The following is a 19,352-nucleotide window of genomic DNA, read 5'->3' on the forward strand; positions in this document are numbered from 1 at the left end:
ACTGCAAAATAAATGAGGGATTCATTATAGATTAATTATAGCTCTCTCCTCCTACACTTTTGAAGGGTTTGAGAGCGCCTTAACAGTGGTAGAGTAATTAATTTATCAGACGCATGATCAAGCGGCTCATTCAGCTTTCAGCCAGAGTGTCACGTTCTAATTAGCTATACGTCATCCGGACACCTCGTTCATTGTTTCATTACTTCCTGTTCAGGTCTCACACAAACCACTCTACCTCTACACCATCTCTCTCCTACTGCTCTTCTACACGCATGCACGCTCGCACACACACACACACACACACACACACCACGCTCTCACACAATCCACTCTACCTCTACACCATCTCTCTCCTACTGCTCTTCTACACGCACACACGCACGCACGCTCGCACACACACACACACAAACTACGCTCACACACACACACAAACTACGCTTGCACGCACACATACCACGCACACACACACCACGCTCACACACAAATTACGCTCGCACACACACACACACCACGCTCACATACAAACTACATTCGCACGCACACAGACACACACCACGCTCACACACAAACCACTTTCTACCCCATCTACGTTTTATTCTTGTACACATGCATACACACACAAACACGCACAAACACACACACACGCGCGCGCATGCACTGACGCATACACACTCTGCTCACATACCTTGCCATTCTCTGTGGTGGCCATGTCCAAAGTTCCATTGTTGAGCGTTGGAGAGTCCTCTGTGATGGTATCCCTGTATTTGGTGATCCGGTTGGCCCAGTTACGACTAACTGACCCATTCCAAGCAGCCTGGAGAATGACAAGGTCAGAAGAAAAACATGACTCAACAAGTAACCTTGAAAGGTACTATATTTGTAGTTGTGTCTAGTGTGGTATCTAGTGTCCTGACTACTCACCTTGAGCTCAGCTCCTAGGGCATCGTCCCCTACTCCTACATTACCCATGAGGCTGTGCTCCTCAGTGGGCTCCGTGAGGTGTTGGGCGCGGCCATGGTCATGGTCCAGGCTGCCCAGGGGCATCAGGGTCTCTAGCTCATGGCAATCACTGCATTCTGGCACCATGGTGGGCACAGACCTACCCCCACGGCGGTACTGTGGAGGTAGAGCTGTGGAGTCCAGCCCTCCAGACACCTCTCTGGTTACACAGCACAGAGGAGGGACACGGGTTATGGATCATGGTTATGTCACTGCACATGGTTTAAACTCGGAGCAGAGTATAAAAACAAGGATTATCATTAACAATTGTGTTTTTTATAGGGATACTTCGGGATTTTGGCATTGAGGCCCTTTATCTACTCCCCCAGAGTCAGATGAACACTTGCATACCATTTAAATGTCTATGTGTCCAGTAAGAAGGAAGTTGGAGGTAGTTTCGCGAGCCATTGCTAACTAGCGTTAGCGCAATGCCTGGAAGTCTATGGGTATATACTAGCACGCAAGCAGACACCCATATACTTCCAGTCATGGCACTAACACGAAACTACCTCTTAACTTCCTTCATACTGGACAAAGAGACATGGAAATGGTATCCATGAGTTTATCTGCCTCTGGGGAAGTAGACAAAGGAAGGCCTCATTGCCAACATCCCGAAGTATCCCTTTAAAAACAAATATGAGGAATGCATTGTCATAGATAGTCATGACAACTACAACAGTAGGATGAACAGCATTTTGTCACTCCATCTCAAATTGTGATGGCTAGCTGGATTCACTATAGTACAGACTGGAATTCAAACAGTTGAGCTAAATACCAAAACAGACAGTAATAATAGTTGTTCCGTATTAATGCAAAATTATTCAAAATTATTCAAATCTGAAATGTCAAATGTGCAGCATTAAGACATGGACCCCCTCCCCCCTGGGTCTCACACAAAAGTCACCCTAATACTGTAACTACACAAAACATCTCCAAATCCTCCACTTCTATTTAAATCAGTTTACTGCTCTCCCTGCCAAACCCAATGCAGGGAAACATGACTTTTGTTTCATATTCTTTCCTGCTCATTAACCGCACAGCTTCATAATAGACCAAGAGCAGCCATCCGTGGTGCTCTGTCTTTCAGGACACACTCAACAACATCTGCCTGGGTGTCTCTCTGCTGTTGCAGCTTCACACTCACACGCACACGCACACGCACACGCACACACACACACACACACCTTCCCTTAAATCTTACAATGCCAGTGAAAGCTTAATGATCCTCAAATCCTAGACGTACATACTAAAGTAGACATACTAAAACAGACAGTCATTTGCTTTCAAGTGGCCTCTTCTTACCTGGCCTTGCCGTTGCGGAAGCTGACACACATACAAAGGAGAATGCTGAGCAGCCCCAGACACACACCAACTATGATGCCTGTCACTGCATGGATGTCCAGCTCTATAGAGAACAGGGAACAGCCCAGGAAGGTATGCAGGAAATGGGGAGAGAAAACAGACGAGATACTGGATGAGTGTCTGAACCTGTCAGCACAGGACGTAGTTAGAGAACAGAAGTTAGGTGGGAGGATGAATGATAATATACTGTATATGCAGTATGATGACAGCCGGATTCCAAAAATTCTGCAGAACCTATTCTGTCACCCCTCAATCAATTTCAGCGGGCCATGAAGGAACCAATTCACACTTCCAGGGAGGGAGATATTAATTCAGCTTGGGCAATGGCTGTCTGTCTGGCAGCAGAGTGGAGAGGGGACAGATGGTGCTCGCTCCGCTCTCGCCCGCCCACCATCCACCTCGCCCTCAATCACATTGCATTTACTACTGGCAAGAGTGTCTGATGGAGCCGAATATGGGGCAACTCCGCAGGACCAGAATAAACCTGCTACTCATCTTACTCTGTCTTTCTACGTCTCAATGGTTTCAGCTAATGCCCTGAGCCAACCGGAGGAGGATGGACTCCCCTAGCTCCAGTGTTGTGACCTTTTGCTTCTGAATGGAGCTCTCTCCTGGCTTGCTTCTAGAAGCTCAAGTTTAGCTGTTGTGTTCTTTATTCTCTGACGGACAAAGTGTAATTGGGCAACAAATAGATGAGGATTGATGGAGGTCTCCTTGAGAAGCCTGACGAAACTGCAGTAGCATTCAACAGTGTGCACATATCTATCTTTCTTTTTCCCTGCCAAGCCCCCATAGAATGAGCCGCTCTCTCAGAGCAACATTCACCGTGGTTATAGGCAAGGTGTCATCCACAGCTCTTCTGCTTCTCAAAGTCAGATATGAAGTTGATTCATAGAGCTCTCTGGGTGCAGCGGGTGCTGAGGCCACCCCTTTAATATTCACCTCAGAAGGCCAGAGAGTGAGGAGAGATATGACACAGGCTGCCCAAAGTGACAGCCTCCTGCAGGCTTCTCTCTCCCGCTGGCAGGGATGGATTGACCACTTTAAAGGACTCTGTGTGTGTGTGTGTGTGTGATTGAGAGTGTTGGGAGATACTTATGTAAGTGATGACGCACACGCACACCATCACAGTATGTGTAGACAGTAGACCCACTCACCATATTTCCTGGGAGGAGTGCGCACATCCTTCACTGGGGAATAAGGCCCCACCCCCACCTCAGTGGACGCCCTCATCTTAAAGAAGTATTGTGTACCACTAGACAGCCCTGTTACCTCAGCACTCATGATGGTCCCTGAGAGGGGGGATAGAGAGAGAGAGAGAGAGAGAGAGAGAGAGAGAGAGAGAGAGAGAGGGGGGGGGGGGGGGGGGGTAAGTGTGTGTGAGTCATTAACAGTCACATTTGCATCCACTTATAGAACCCACACAGCTCCCCGCAACAGCCACACCTTCAGCCACCCACCCACCATCTTGGGAGAGGTTGTTCCACAGATGCTCAGGTTGGCTGAGGTTGATGGTGTATAGGATCCTGTAGCTGATGACGATGCCATTGGGCTCCACAGGCGGACGCCAGTTCACCAACACAGAGGAGGAGTCCAAGGCACTGAGCTGCAGCTCCGCTGGGGGGGTGGAGGGTACTGGGGACACAGGGGGTGAAGTCAGTAATCACACCCCAGAAATAAAGCACCACAGCGGGCTGGCCACACAGGCTTTGTGTGGCTGGCTGGGACAGGTGTGACACCCCTCTGGGACAAGGTGCCCTTGCCACCTGGTCATAGAGGGAGGGCTGAGGGCAGGGACTGGGTCTCAGGTGACAGAGGGTGGTAGTATGGGGTCCGGCAGGCAGCTACCCCTGCTGTGTCAAACCAAAGACCCCTACTTTGCTGCTCTGGTAATGAATCTTCTCCTGGCCAGTTTTCACAAAGTGTCTCAATGCTGATCTAGGATCAGTTTGACCTTTCAGATCGTAATGAATAAGATTATATGGACAGAGAGGACTTGATCCTAGATCAGCCCTCGTTCCTGGCCCCTCCCTGACACCACTTGGCTGAACTGATTGACGGGCCCTGTCCCAGACAGCTCTTGGCCAACACAAGGGCCACTTCCATCTGGACATTTAATTACAGCCAATTATCTCCCTACGCTGCTAAAGATTAATCCCTTCTCTGTTAACCTGCCTCAATCACACTTGCTCAGTCCCCCTCTCTCTCTCTCCCTCTCTCTCTCTCTCTCTCTCTCTCTCTCTTCCTCCCTCCCTCTCACACACACAGTTTTGTATTGCTATACTTGTGGGGACCAAATTATTGATTCCCATCCAAAATCCTATTTTCCCATTTTCCCATACCCTAAATCTAACCTTAACCTTAACCCTTTACCTAACCATAACCCTAATCATAAACCCAAACCCCTAACCCTAAAACTAACCTAACCTTACCTCCTAACCCTAACCTTAATTCTAACCCTAATTGTAACCTTAACCCAACCTCTAAGCCTAAAATAGCATTTTTCCTTGTGGGGACCGTCAAAATCTCCCCACTGGTCCGAATCTTCCTTGTTTTACTATACTTGTGAGGACTTCTGGTGCCCACAAGGATAGTAAAACAAAAACACACAAACACATACACCAACGAACTACACACCTCTGTCAGAAACAAAAACACCCTCACAGAGAAAGTGAGCGACAGAGCATATTGAACACAAGTATCCACCTATATGTTACACTGATGCACAGATTTGTCCACTACACTGATGAGAACAGTAGAGACTTACTGTCAGTGAGAGTGGACTCCTCCACAGTGCTGCTGAAGGGACCAACCACGTCTCCTCCAATGGACTGCACAGCCAGCTCATAGCGGGTGTAGGGTTTTAGCGCCCCCAAGAGGATCTCCTGAGCAGAGCTGCAAAACACAGTTTGGAAGATAAAAAAATGAATGAAGAGAAATGAATGAAGAGTCACAAATGGGAAAACCTGCACATCCTTCCTTCCATTCATAACCTGAATATAGATTTAGTCATTGTGGAATAAATATTAAATTTCAATGAAAAGCGCTTCTTTAATCTGATTCTTTAAATGGAATTTCCATTTTCCTCCAAGAGAGGCTGGATATCTCTTCTACTGTCCTGTGTTTGACTCAGGACCAGGAGATGTGTTGTGTTTGGGGTGGTGGTGTTCCCTGACTGACCTGGTGTAGTAGGAGACCAGGAGATGTGTTGTGTTTGGGGTGGTGGTGTTCCCTGACTGACCTGGTGTAGTAGGAGACCAGGAGATGTGTTGTGTTTGGGGTGGTGGTGGTCCCTGACTGACCTGGTGTAGTAAGAGACCAGGAGATGTGTTGTGTTTGGGGTGGTGGTGGTCCCTGACTGACCTGGTGTAGTAGGAGACCAGGAGATGTGTGTGGGTAGTGGTGGTCCCTGACTGACCTGGTGTAGTAAGAGACCAGGAGATGTGTGGGGGTAGTGGTGGTCCCTGACTGACCTGGTGTAGTAGGAGACCAGGAGATGTGTTGGGGGTAGTGGTGGTCCCTGACTGACCTGGTGTAGTAGGAGACCAGGAGATGTGTTGTGTTTGGGGTGGTGGTGGTGGTCCCTGATTGACCTGGTGTAGTAGGAGATGTGTTGTGTTGGGGGTAGTGATGGTCCCTGACTGACCTGGTGTAGTAGGAGACCAGGAGATGTGTTGTGTTTGGGATGGTCCCTGACTGACCTGGTGTAGTAGGAGACCAGGAGATGTGTTGGGGGTAGTGGTGGTCCCTGACTGACTTGGTGTAGTAGGAGACCAGGAGATGTGTTGGGGGTAGTGGTGGTCCCTGATTGACCTGGTGTAGTAGGAGATGTGTTGTGTTTGGGGTGGTGATGGTCCCTGACTGACCTGGTGTAGTAGGAGATGTGTTGTGTTTGGGATGGTCCCTGACTGACCTGGTGTAGTAGGAGACCAGGAGATGTGTTGGGGGTAGTGATGGTCCCTGACTGACCTGGTGTAGTAGGAGACCAGGAGATGTGTTGTGTTTGGGATGGTCCCTGACTGACCTGGTGTAGTAGGAGACCAGGAGATGTGTTGGGGGTAGTGGTGGTCCCTGACTGACTTGGTGTAGTAGGAGACCAGGAGATGTGTTGGGGGTAGTGGTGGTCCCTGATTGACCTGGTGTAGTAGGAGATGTGTTGTGTTTGGGGTGGTGATGGTCCCTGACTGACCTGGTGTAGTAGGAGATGTGTTGTGTTTGGGATGGTCCCTGACTGACCTGGTGTAGTAGGAGACCAGGAGATGTGTTGGGGGTAGTGATGGTCCCTGACTGACCTGGTGTAGTAGGAGACCAGGAGATGTGTTGTGTTTGGGATGGTCCCTGACTGACCTGGTGTAGTAGGAGACCAGGAGATGTGTTGGGGGTAGTGGTGGTCCCTGACTGACTTGGTGTAGTAGGAGACCAGGAGATGTGTGGGGGTAGTGGTGGTCCCTGACTGACCTGGTGTAGTAGGAGACCAGGAGATGTGTTGGGGGTAGTGGTGGTCCCTGACTGACCTGGTGTAGTAGGAGACCAGGAGATGTGTGGGGGTAGTGGTGGTCCCTGACTGACCTGGTGTAGTAGGAGACCAGGAGATGTGTTGGGGGTAGTGGTGGTCCCTGACTGACCTGGTGTAGTAGGAGACCAGGAGATGTGTGGGGGTAGTGGTGGTCCCTGACTGACCTGGTGTAGTAGGAGACCAGGAGATGTGTTGTGTTTGGGGTGGTGGTGGTCCCTGACTGACCTGGTGTAGTAGGAGACCAGGAGATGTGTGGGGGTAGTGGTGGTCCCTGACTGACCTGGTGTAGTAGGAGACCAGGAGATGTGTGGGGGTAGTGGTGGTCCCTGACTGACCTGGTGTAGTAGGAGACCAGGAGATGTGTGGGGGTAGTGGTGGTCCCTGACTGACCTGGTGTAGTAGGAGACCAGGAGATGTGTTGTGTTTGGGGTAGTGGTGGTCCCTGACTGACCTGGTGTAGTAGGAGACCAGGAGATGTGTTGGGGGTAGTGGTGGTCCCTGACTGACCTGGTGTAGTAGGAGATGTGTTGTGGTGGTGGTGGTCCCTGACTGACCTGGTGTAGTAGGAGACCAGGAGATGTGTGGGGGTAGTGGTGGTCCCTGACTGACCTGGTGTAGTAGGAGACCAGGAGATGTGTTGTGGTGGTGGTGGTCCCTGACTGACCTGGTGTAGTAGGAGATGTGTTGTGGTGGTGGTGGTCCCTGACTGACCTGGTGTAGTAGGAGATGTGTTGTGGTGGTGGTGGTCCCTGACTGACCTGGTGTAGTAGGAGACCAGGAGATGTGTTGTGGTGGTCCCTGACTGACCTGGTGTAGTAGGAGATGTGTTGTGGTGGTGGTGGTCCCTGACTGACCTGGTGTAGTAGGAGACCAGGAGATGTGTGGGGGTAGTGGTGGTCCCTGACTGACCTGGTGTAGTAGGAGACCAGGAGATGTGTTGGGGGTAGTGGTGGTCCCTGACTGACCTGGTGTAGTAGGAGACCAGCGATGCGTTTCTGATGCCCGCCGGGCTGCAGCGTACAGTGTAGTTGATGATGCGGACGTTGCTGAAGCGAGGTTTCTCCCAGCGCAGCCAGATGGATGTGGAGCTGTTGGCTGTAGCCTTGATGCTGCTGGGGGGCAGGGGAGGGGGGTTCCCCTTAGGGGGCGCTGCAAAAACACACACAGACAGTTTATACACAAATATTGGTAGAAGAATAGAATGACACAAGCTCGCACGCACGCACACACACTGACACACACACACCGATGAATAAACACACCTTTGCCATGTGCCTTCTCCGTCCTGCCCTTCCATCCTGCAGCATAGCCATCCGTCTGCTTATTGAAGGCCCACACCTTCACTTCATATAGTCTGTCAGGAACTGAAACACACACAGAAATATATAGAAACGTATCTCAAGACAGAAACACACCACATTATACATAACCACAAGAAAGCTTGGCATAATGACCACGAGTTCCAAACATATTATTAATAGTCACATTTTACCATACAAATAATATCACCTGGACCAGTAGGAAGTGATTTAAACAACACTGGCATGTGAACATCCCAGACTCACCCAGACTAGAGACCTCATGATGTTTGACCCTCTTGCGGAGCTTGATGGTGTGGGCCTCCATCCTCCTCACCCGCTCCCTCTCAGGATGAGCCTCCCCATTGGTCAGGTCCTCACCAACCACCTCCCTGCAAAAGAGCTTGTAGCCGGAGATCTGCGTGTGATTGGGCGGGGGCTGCCATGTGACATGGAGGGAGTTCATTTTGGCCCTAACCTTCAGCTCTGTGGGAGCAAAGATCACTGGGGAAGACAAAAAGCAAACAAGGAGCCAGCGTGAAACAACATTACTAGAGCGCATGACATGATTCAAGAAAACAAGATCCAGACACTGATTTATTGTACCAACTCAATTTGACAATCTCCTAATGGCTTTAACATTAAATAATGTAATTCTATAGACCTGTATCTAGAACAGGTGCCACCTTAATTGAGGATGATGGGCTTATGGTAATTAATGGAACGGTATCAAACATAAAACACATGGTTACTATGTGTTTTAATACCATTCCAATCTATTCCAGCCATTATTATAAGCCGTCATCCCCTCAGCAGCTTCCTGTAATTCACATGAACTGACAATGAGGTTCTACTCAGTGAAATGTTCTTCTTCTGTGCATTAGCATATTTTCTTCTTCTGTGCATTAACAGATTGTCTCCTTCTGTGCATTAACATATTTTCTCCTTCTGTGCATTAACAGATTGTCTCCTTCTGTGCATTAACATATTTTCTTCTTCTGTGCATTAACAGATTGTCTCCTTCTGTGCATTAACAGATTGTCTTCTTCTGTGCATTAACAGATTGTCTCCTTCTGTGCATTAACATATTTTCTCCTTCTGTGCATTAACAGATTGTCTCCTTCTGCGCATTAACATATTTTCTCCTTCTGTGCATTAACATATTTTCTTCTTCTGTGCATTAACAGATTGTCTCCTTCTGTGCATTAACATATTTTCTTCTTCTGTGCATTAACAGGTTTTCTTCTTCTGTGCATTAACAGGTTTTCTTCTTCTGTGCATTAACAGGTTTTCTTCTTCTGTGCATTAACAGGTTTTCTTCTTCTGTGCATTAACAGGTTTTCTTCTGTGCATTAACAGGTTTTCTTCTGTGCATTAACAGGTTTTCTTCTGTGCATTAACAGGTTTTCTTCTGTGCATTAACAGGTTTTCTTCTGTGTATTAACAGGTTTTCTTCTTCTGTGCATTAACAGATTTTCTTCTTCTGTGCATTAACAGGTTTTCTTCTGTGCATTAACAGGTTTTCTTCTGTGCATTAACAGATTTTCTTCTTCTGTGCATTAACAGATTTTCTTCTTCTGTGCATTAACAGGTTTTCTTCTGTGCATTAACAGGTTTTCTTCTGTGCATTAACAGATTTTCTTCTTCTGTGCATTAACAGATTTTCTTCTTCTGTGCATTAACAGATTTTCTTCTTCTGTGCATTAACAGATTTTCTTCTTCTGTGTATTAACAGATTTTCTTCTTCTGTGCATTAAGAGATTTTCTTATTCTGAGCTCTCACAAAGGGCATTTGTGAGAGCTCAGTCACTGTATAGAAAAGGATTGAATAGATTTCTGTCCCTTTCTTAGAAATGAATCTTCTGCCTTTACCAAGAACCTCAGACACACATACACACACACACACACACACACACACACACACACACACACACACACACACACACACACACACACACAAACACAAACACATTGTAAGAGGCACAGAGTCAGCCTTCCCCCTGAATGGAGAGCAATTGTATGGCTGATGCAAATGTGAAGGAGAAGGTGTATTCAGCCATGAACAGTCAGCATGAATGGAAGGTTGCAGTGTTCTTTTCAGTGCTAGTATACTTAGTTACAGGTTAAGAATGCGAACGTGCTCTTATGGACAAGGATTCAAATAATATTATTGGATATCTATTTGTCTACGTCTATAATTTGTTTATGGTGTGCTTCTGTCTGTAAGTTTTACAGTGGGCCTGAGATGTGTCTGAAACTTTGTTCCCCCCTGCTGCTGTCTTGGTTGGACCAGGTCTCTCTTGTAAAAAGAGATTTTATCTCAATGAGATTACCTGGATAAATAAAAGGTTCAATAAATAAGGACCACACCGGGTCAGGTCACTTATTGTGGTGGGTACTTTCACATAGTGTAGGCTATTGATGCTGAGGTTGAAGGGTGTGTAAGCGTTTGTGTGTGATATATATATGATAGCCGTGAGTTGGGGAGGAATGAGAAATTTGGGCAGAGGTCAGGTCAGATGAAGTGAGGAGGAACAGATATCACTAAAGTTCTGTCTATCAACAGATTGGCTGTTCAGAGATGTAAGGAGGAAACTCAACATAGGAGGAAGGGTTAAATACCCGTGCTTGTGTGAATATGTTGTGCTCTGTTCAGCTGTCTGACCCATTGGGTGAATAAACTTGGTTTGAGCTTTACTAATCATCCATGAGTTTTTACTCTTTATTTAGAACCTAACAATATACAGTGCCTTGCGAAAGTATTCGGCCCCCTTGAACTTTGCGACCTTTTGCCACATTTCAGGCTTCAAACATAAAGATATAAAACTGTATTTTTTTGAGAAGAATCAACAACAAGTGGGACACAATCATGAAGTGGAACGACATTTATTGGATATTTCAAAGTTTTTTAACAAATCAAAAACTGAAAAATTGGGCGTGCAAAATTATTCAGCCCCCTTAAGTTAATACTTTGTAGCGCCACCTTTTGCTGCGATTACAGCTGTAAGTCGCTTGGGGTATGTCTCTATCAGTTTTGCACATCGAGAGATTGACATTTTTTCCCATTCCTCCTTGCAAAACAGCTCGAGCTCAGTGAGGTTGGATGGAGAGCATTTGTGAACAGCAGTTTTCAGTTCTTTCCACAGATTCTCGATTGGATTCAGGTCTGGACTTTGACTTGGCCATTCTAACACCTGGATATGTTTATTTTTGAACCAGTCCATTGTAGATTTTGCTTTATGTTTTGGATCATTGTCTTGTTGGAAGACAAATCTCCGTCCCAGTCTCAGGTATTTTGCAGACTCCATCATGGTCCTGTATTTGGCTCCATCCATCTTCCCATCAATTTTAACCATCTTCCCTGTCCCTGCTGAAGAAAAGCAGGCCCAAACCATGATGCTGCCACCACCATGTTTGACAGTGGGGATGGTGTGTTCAGCTGTGTTGCTTTTACGCCAAACATAACGTTTTGCATTGTTGCCAAAAAGTTCAATTTTGGTTTCATCTGACCAGAGCACCTTCTTCCACATGTTTGGTGTGTCTCCCAGGTGGCTTGTGGCAAACTTTAAACAACACTTTTTATGGATATCTGTAAGAAATGGCTTTCTTCTTGCCACTCTTCCATATAGGCCAGATTTGTGCAATATACGACTGATTGTTGTCCTATGGACAGAATCTCCCACCTCAGCTGTAGATCTCTGCAGTTCATTCAGAGTGATCATGGGCCTCTTGGCTGCATCTCTGATCAGTCTTCTCATTGTATGAGCTGAAAGTTTAGAGGGACGGCCAGGTCTTGGTAGATTTGCAGTGGTCTGATACTCCTTCCATTTCAATATTATCGCTTGCACAGTGCTCCTTGGGATGTTTAAAGCTTGGGAAATCTTTTTGTATCCAAATCCGGCTTTAAACTTCTTCACAACAGTATCTCGGACCTGCCTGGTGTGTTCCTTGTTCTTCATGATGCTCTCTGCGCTTTTAACGGACCTCTGAGACTATCACAGTGCAGGTGCATTTATACGGAGACTTGATTACACACAGGTGGATTGTATTTATCATCATTAGTCATTTAGGTCAACATTGGATCATTCAGAGATCCTCACTGAACTTCTGGAAAGAGTTTGCTGCACTGAAAGTAAAGGGGCTGAATAATTTTGCACGCCCAATTTTTCAGTTTTTGATTTGTTAAAAAAGTTAGAAATATCCAATAAATGTCGTTCCACTTCATGATTGTGTCCCACTTGTTGTTGATTCTTCACAAAAAAATACAGTTTTATATCTTTATGTTTGAAGCCTGAAATGTGGCAAAAGGTCGCAAAGTTCAAGGGGGCCGAATACTTTCGCAAGGCACTGTATATATATATATATATATATATATATATATATATATATATATATATATATATACACACTGCTCAAAAAAATAAAGGGGACACTTAAACAACACAATGTAACTCCAAGTCAATCACACTTCTGTGAAATCAAACTGTCCACTTAGGAAGCAACACTGATTGACAATAAATTTCACATGCTGTTGTGCAAATGGAATAGACAACAGGTGGAAATTATAGGCATTTAGCAAGACACCCCCAATAAAGGAGTGGTTCTGCAGGTGGGACCACAGACCACTTCTCAGTTCCTATGCTTCGTGGCTGATGTTTTGGTCACTTGTGAATGTTGGCGGTGCTTTCACTCTAGTGGTAGCATGAGACGGAGTCTACAACCCCCACAACTGGCTCAGGCAGTGCAGCTCATCCAGGATGGCACATCAATGCGAGATGTGGCAAGAAGGTTTGCTATGTCTGTCAGCATAGTGTCCAGAGCATGGAGGTGCTACCAGGAGACAGGCCAGTACATCAGGAGACGTGGAGGAGGCCGTAGGAGGGCAACAAGCCAGCAGGACCACTACCTCCGCCTTTGTGCAAGGAGGAGCAGGAGGAGCACTGCCAGAGCCCTGTAAAATTACCTCCAGCAGGCCACAAATGTGCATGTGTCTGCTCAAACGGTCAGAAACAGACTCCATGAGGGTGGTATGAGGGCCCGACGTCCACAGGTGGGGGTTGTGCTTACAGCCCAACACAGTGCAGGACGTTGGGCATTTGCCAGAGAACACCAAGATTGGCAAATTCGCCACTGGCGCCCTGTGCTCTTCACAGATGAAAGCAGGTTCACACTGAGCACATGTGACAGACGTGACAGTCTGGAGACGCCGTGGAGAATGTTCTGCTGCCTGCAACATCCTCCAGCATGACCGGTTTGGCGGTGGGTCAGTCATGGTGTGGGGTGGCATTTCTTTGGGGGGCCGCACAGCCCTCATGTGCTCGCCAGAGGTAGCCTGACAGCCATTAGGTACCTAGATGAGATCCTCAGACCCCTTGTGAGACCATATGCTGGTGTGGTTGGCCCTGGGTTCCTCCTAATGCAAGACAATGCTAGACCTCATGTGACTGGAGTGTCAGCAGTTCCTGCAAGTGGAAGGCATTGATGCTATGGACTGGCCCGCCCGTTCCCCAGGCCTGAATCCAATTGAGCACATCTGGGACATCATGTCTCGCTCCATCCACCAACACCACGTTGCACCACAGACTGTCCAGGAGTTGGCGGATGCTTTAGTATAGGTCTGGAAGGACATCCCTCAGGAGACCATCCGCCACCTCATCAGGAGCATGCCCAGGCGTTGTAGGGAGGTCATACAGGCACGTGGAGGCCACACACACTACTGAGCCTCATTTTGACTTGTTTTAAGGACATTACATCGAAGTTGGATCAGCCTGTAGTGTGGTTTTCCACTTTAATTTTGAGTGTGACTCCAAATCCAGACCTCCATGGGTTGATACATTTGATTTCCATTGATAATTTTTGTGTGATTTTGTTGTCAGCACATTCAACTATGTAAAGAAAAAAGTATTTAATAAGAATATTTCATTCAGATCATTTTTTTGAGCAGTGTGTATATATATATATATATATATGTATATATATATATATACATATATAAAATAAAATATAAAAAATAAAGAAAAACCCTTGAATATATATATATATAGTCAAAAGTTTGACACTCCTACTCATTCAAGGGTTTTTCTTTATTTTTTATATTTTCTACATTGTAGAATAATAGTGAAGACATGAAACTATTAAATAACACATATGGAATCATGTAGTAACCAAAAAAGTGTTAAACAAATCAAAATACATTTTATATTTGACATTATTCAAAGTTGCCACCCTTTGCCTTGATTGACAGCTTTGCACACTCTTGACATTCTCTCAACCAGCTTCATGAGGGAGTCACATGGAATGCATTTCAATTAACAAGTGTGCCTTGTTAAAAGTACATTTGTGGAATTTCTGTCCTTCTTAATGTGTTTGAGCCAATCAGTTGTGTTGTGACAAGGTATGGTTGGTATACAGAAGATAGCCCTATTTGGTAAAATACCAAATCCATATTAAGGCAAGAACAGCTCAAATAAGCAAAGAGAAACAACAGTCCATCATTACTTTAAGACATGAAGGTGAGTCAATCCGGAAAATGTAAAGAAATGTTAAAGTTTCTTCAAGTGCAGTCGCAAAAACCCTCAAGTGCTATGATAAAACTGGCTGTCATGAGGACCGCCACAGGAAAGGAAGACCCAGAGTTACCTCTGTTCTTTAGAGTTACCAGCCTCAGAAATTGCAGCCCAAATAAAGACTTCATAGTTCATGTAACAGAGGAGACTGCATGAATCAGGCCTTCATGGTCGAATTGATGCCAAGAAACCACTACTAAAGGACACCAATAAGAAGAAGAGACTTGCTTAGACCAAGAAACACGAGCAATGGACATTAGTCCAGAGAAATCGATCCTTTGGTCTGAGTCCAAATTTGAGATTTTTGGTGCTAACCGCCGTGTCTTTGTGAAACGCAGAGTACGTGAACGGATGATCTTAGCATGTGTAGTTCCCACCGTGAAGCATGGAGGAGGTGTAATGGTGTGGGGGTGCTTTGCTGGTGACACTGTCTGTGATTTATTTAGAATTCAAGGCACACTTCACCAGCATGGCTACCACAGCATTCTGCAGCGATATGCCATCCCATCTAGTTTGTGCTTAGTGGGACTATAATTTGTTTTTCAACAGGACAACGACCCAACACACCTTTAACCCAATTGAGATGATTTTAGATGAGTTGGACCGCAGAGTGAAGGAAAAGCAGCCAATAACTGCTCAGCATATGTGGGAACTCTGTTGGAAAAGAAGACTGTTGGAAAAGCTGGTTGATAGAAAGCCAAGAGTGTGCAAAGCTTCATCAAGGCAAAGGGTGGATACTTTGAAGAATCTAAAATATATTTTGATATGTTTAAACCTCTTCGGGCTAGGGGGCAGTATTTTGACATCCGGATGAAAAGCGTGCCCAAAGTAAACTGCCTGCTACTCAGGCCCAGAAGCTAGGATATGAATATAATTGGTAGATTTAGATAGAAAACTGTTTGAATAATGTATGTGAGTATAACATAACTGATATGGCAGGCGAAAACCTGCGAAAAATCCATCCAGAATTATTTTTCTTGAGGTCACTCTCTTTTCAATGGGATTTCTATGGGGATCTAGATTTCTAAGGCACTTGCTTGCAGTTCCCATCGCTTCCACTAGATGTCAACAGTCTTTAGAAATTGGTTGATGTGTTTCCTTTGAGAAATTAAGAAGTAGGTCTGTTCAGAACGAGGGTCGAGTCTAGTGTACTGTTTGTTAGGGGTGCGCGACCTGAAAGCTCGCTCCACTTTGTTTTCATCCGGTATTGAACACAGTTTATTCCGTCTTAAGTTTTATTGATTATTTACGTTAAAAAAAAACTAAAGGTGTATTAGGAAAGTTGTTTGAAATGTTTGGAGCAAGTTTACAGATAACTTATTAGATATTTTGTAGTCATGTTGCGCGAGTTGGAACCTGTGTTTTTCTGGATCAAACGCGCCAAATAAATGGTCATTTTGGAGATATAACGATGGAATTTATTGAACAAAAGGACTGTTTGTGATGTTTATGGGACATATTGGAGTGCCAACAAAAGAAGGTCTTCAAAGGTAAGGCATGAATTATATCGTTATTTCTGCATTTTGTGTTGCGCCTGGCTGGTTGAAATATGAGTGTCATGTGTTTGTTTGGTGGGGGGATAATTGCATGGTTTGATTTCGCCGTAAAGCCTTTTTGAAATCTGACACGTTGGCTGGATTAACAACAAGTGCAGCTTTAATTTGGTGTTTTGCATGTGTGATTTCATGAAAGTTTAATATTTATAGTAATTTAATTAGAATTTGGCGCTATGCCATTTCACCGGATGTTGTCGAGGGGTTCCGCTAGCGGAACGTCTAGCCGTGACAGGTTCACTTTCTTGGTTACTACTTGATTCCATAAGTGTTATTTCATCATTTTGATGTATTCACTATTATTCTACAATGTACAACCCTTGAAAGAGTAGGTGTGTCATATATACATATATATAGAAAGAGAGAGGGCAGGGTGCGAGGTCTCACCCATGCTGTGGTTAAAGTGGGTTGGGGTGTGGTGCTGAGCCCACTCAGATGGCACACCAAAGCCTGCTGCTGTTCCCGCCGCCATCCGCAGTCGATAGGCCTGGTTAGGCTGCAGCTCCCGCAAGGTAAGCTGAGTCTCATTCCCCGCCACCTCCACAGAAAACATGTTGTCCACTGCAGTAAACACACACACATACATAAGATGCAGCCCATCTTCATAATTATCCATTACCTTATTATGCAAGACCTGATGACTCATTGTATACCATGGATAGAACAGAACACTTTATGCTTTGGGCTTATACCCCAAGTCACTCTTCAATACTTAATGCTTAGAATCCACAATTGTTCTTGGAGCCAAAATGTGTGTGACTGAGTTTAAGTGTTATGGTGAGTGAATGAGGACCCAAAAGCGAACTAACTTAAACAGAGCTTCTTTAATAACCAAACATAGGTAGGCACAGATAGACCGGCAGATTCCGACAGGACAGGACAAGGTTACAGCAAACATGACGATAGTCTGGCTCAGGCATGAAACACAAACAAGAATCCGACAAGGACAGGAACAGAAACAGAGAGAGATATAGGGACCTAATCAGAGGGAAAAAGGGAACAGGTGGGAAACGGGGTGAATGGGTAGTTAGAGGAGACAAGGAACAGCTGGGAGAAAGCGGGGGAGAAAAGGTAACCTAACAACGACCAGCAGAGGGAGACAGGGTGAAGGGAAAGGACAGAGACAAGACACAACATGACAGTACCCCCCCACTCACCGAGCGCCTCCTGGCGCACTCGAGGAGGAAACCTGGCGGCAACGGAGGAAATCCTCGATCAGCGCACGGTCCAGCACGTCCCGAGAGGGAACCCAACTCCTCTCCTCAGGACCGTACCCCTCCCAATCGACAAGGTACTGGTGACCACGGCCCCGAGGACGCATGTCCAAAATCCTGCGGACCCTGTAGATGGGTGCGCCCTCGACAAGGATGGGGGGGGGGGGGGAAGACGAGCGGGGGCGCGAAGAACGGGCTTAATACAGGAGACATGGAAGACCGGGTGGACGCGACGAAGGTATCGCGGAAGAAGAAGTCGAACTGCGACAGGATTAATGACCCGAGAAATACGGAACGGACCAATGAACCGCGGGGTCAACTTGCGAGAAGCCGTCTTAAGGGGAAGGTTCTGAGTGGAGAGCCAAACTCTCTGACCGCGACAATATCTAGGACTCTTAGTTCTACGCTTATTAGCAGCCCTCACAGTCTGCGCCCTATAACGGCAAAGTGCAGACCTGACCCTCTTCCAGGTGCGCTCGCAACGTTGGACAAAAGCCTGAGCGGAGGGGACGCTGGACTCGGCGAACTGAGATGAGAACAGCGGAGGCTGGTACCCGAGGCTACTCTGAAAAGGAGATAGCCCGGTCGCAGACGAAGGAAGCGAGTTGTGGGCGTATTCTGCCCAGGGGAGCTGTTCTGACCAAGACGCAGGGTTGCGAAAAGAAAGACTGCGTAAGATGCGACCAATAGTCTGATTGGCCCGTTCTGCTTGACCGTTAGACTGGGGGTGAAAGCCGGAAGAGAGACTGACGGAAGCCCCAATCAAACGGCAAAACTCCCTCCAAAATTGAGACGTGAATTGCGGACCTCTGTCCGAAACGACGTCTGACGGAAGGCCATGAATTCTGAAAACATTCTCGATGATGATTTGTGCCGTCTCTTTAGCAGAAGGAAGCTTAGCAAGGGGAATGAAATGAGCCGCCTTAGAGAACCTATCGACAACCGTAAGAATAACAGTCTTCCCCGCTGACGAAGGCAGTCCGGTGACAAAATCTAAGGCGATGTGAGACCACGGTCGAGAGGGAATAGGAAGCGGCCTGAGACGGCCGGCAGGAGGAGAGTTACCGGACTTAGTCTGCGCGCAGACCGAACAAGCAGCCACGAAACGACGCGTGTCATGCTCCCGGGTGGGCCACCAAAAACGCTGGCGAATGGAAGCAAGCGTACCCCGAACGCCAGGGTGGCCGGCTAACTTGGCAGAGTGAGCCCACTGAAGAACGGCCAGACGAGTAGGAACGGGAACGAAAAGAAGGTTCCTAGGACAAGCGCGCGGCGACGGAGTGTGAGTGAGCGCTTGTTTTACCTGCCTCTCAATTCCCCAGACAGTCAACCCGACAACACGCCCCTCAGGGAGAATCCCCTCGGGGTCAGTGGAGGCTACTGAAGAACTGAAGAGACGAGACAAAGCATCAGGCTTGGTGTTCTTAGAGCCCGGACGATAAGAAATCACGAACTCGAAACGAGCGAAAAACAGCGCCCAACGCGCCTGACGCGCATTAAGTCGTTTGGCAGAACGGATGTACTCAAGGTTCCTATGGTCAGTCCAAACGACAAAAGGAACGGTCGCCCCCTCCAACCACTGTCGCCATTCGCCTAGGGCTAACCGGATGGCGAGCAGTTCGCGGTTACCCACATCATAGTTACGTTCCGACGGCGACAGGCGATGAGAAAAATACGCGCATGGGTGGACCTTGTCGTCAGAGAGGGAGCGCTGAGAAAGAATGGCTCCCACGCCCACCTCTGACGCGTCAACCTCGACAACGAACTGTCTAGAGACGTCAGGTGTAACAAGGATAGGAGCGGATGTAAAACGATTCTTGAGGAGATCAAAAGCTCCCTGGGCG

At 46.7% G+C, this 19,352-nt stretch overlaps 1 protein-coding gene across 1 annotated transcript in view; it reads right to left on the minus strand.

Moving 5' to 3' along the window:
• igdcc4 (immunoglobulin superfamily, DCC subclass, member 4) overlaps positions 1 to 19,352 on the minus strand; it is a 62,839-nt gene that overhangs the window by 2,689 nt on the left and 40,798 nt on the right. Inside the window, exons 10-19 of the mRNA XM_036980687.2 lie at positions 16,682 to 16,855; positions 8,443 to 8,679; positions 8,140 to 8,241; positions 7,843 to 8,026; positions 5,129 to 5,256; positions 3,826 to 3,996; positions 3,519 to 3,653; positions 2,302 to 2,404; positions 922 to 1,159; positions 686 to 814 (exon numbers count right to left, since the gene is read on the minus strand). Of these exons, the coding sequence (XP_036836582.2) occupies positions 686 to 814; positions 922 to 1,159; positions 2,302 to 2,404; positions 3,519 to 3,653; positions 3,826 to 3,996; positions 5,129 to 5,256; positions 7,843 to 8,026; positions 8,140 to 8,241; positions 8,443 to 8,679; positions 16,682 to 16,855 (1,601 nt within the window). The remainder of the gene's footprint in view (positions 1 to 685; positions 815 to 921; positions 1,160 to 2,301; positions 2,405 to 3,518; positions 3,654 to 3,825; positions 3,997 to 5,128; positions 5,257 to 7,842; positions 8,027 to 8,139; positions 8,242 to 8,442; positions 8,680 to 16,681; positions 16,856 to 19,352) is intronic.

The sequence above is a fragment of the Oncorhynchus mykiss genome, chromosome 6, assembly GCF_057628025.1.
Source record: "Oncorhynchus mykiss isolate SJ-2025 chromosome 6, ASM5762802v1, whole genome shotgun sequence".
Lineage (NCBI taxonomy): Eukaryota > Metazoa > Chordata > Actinopteri > Salmoniformes > Salmonidae > Oncorhynchus > Oncorhynchus mykiss.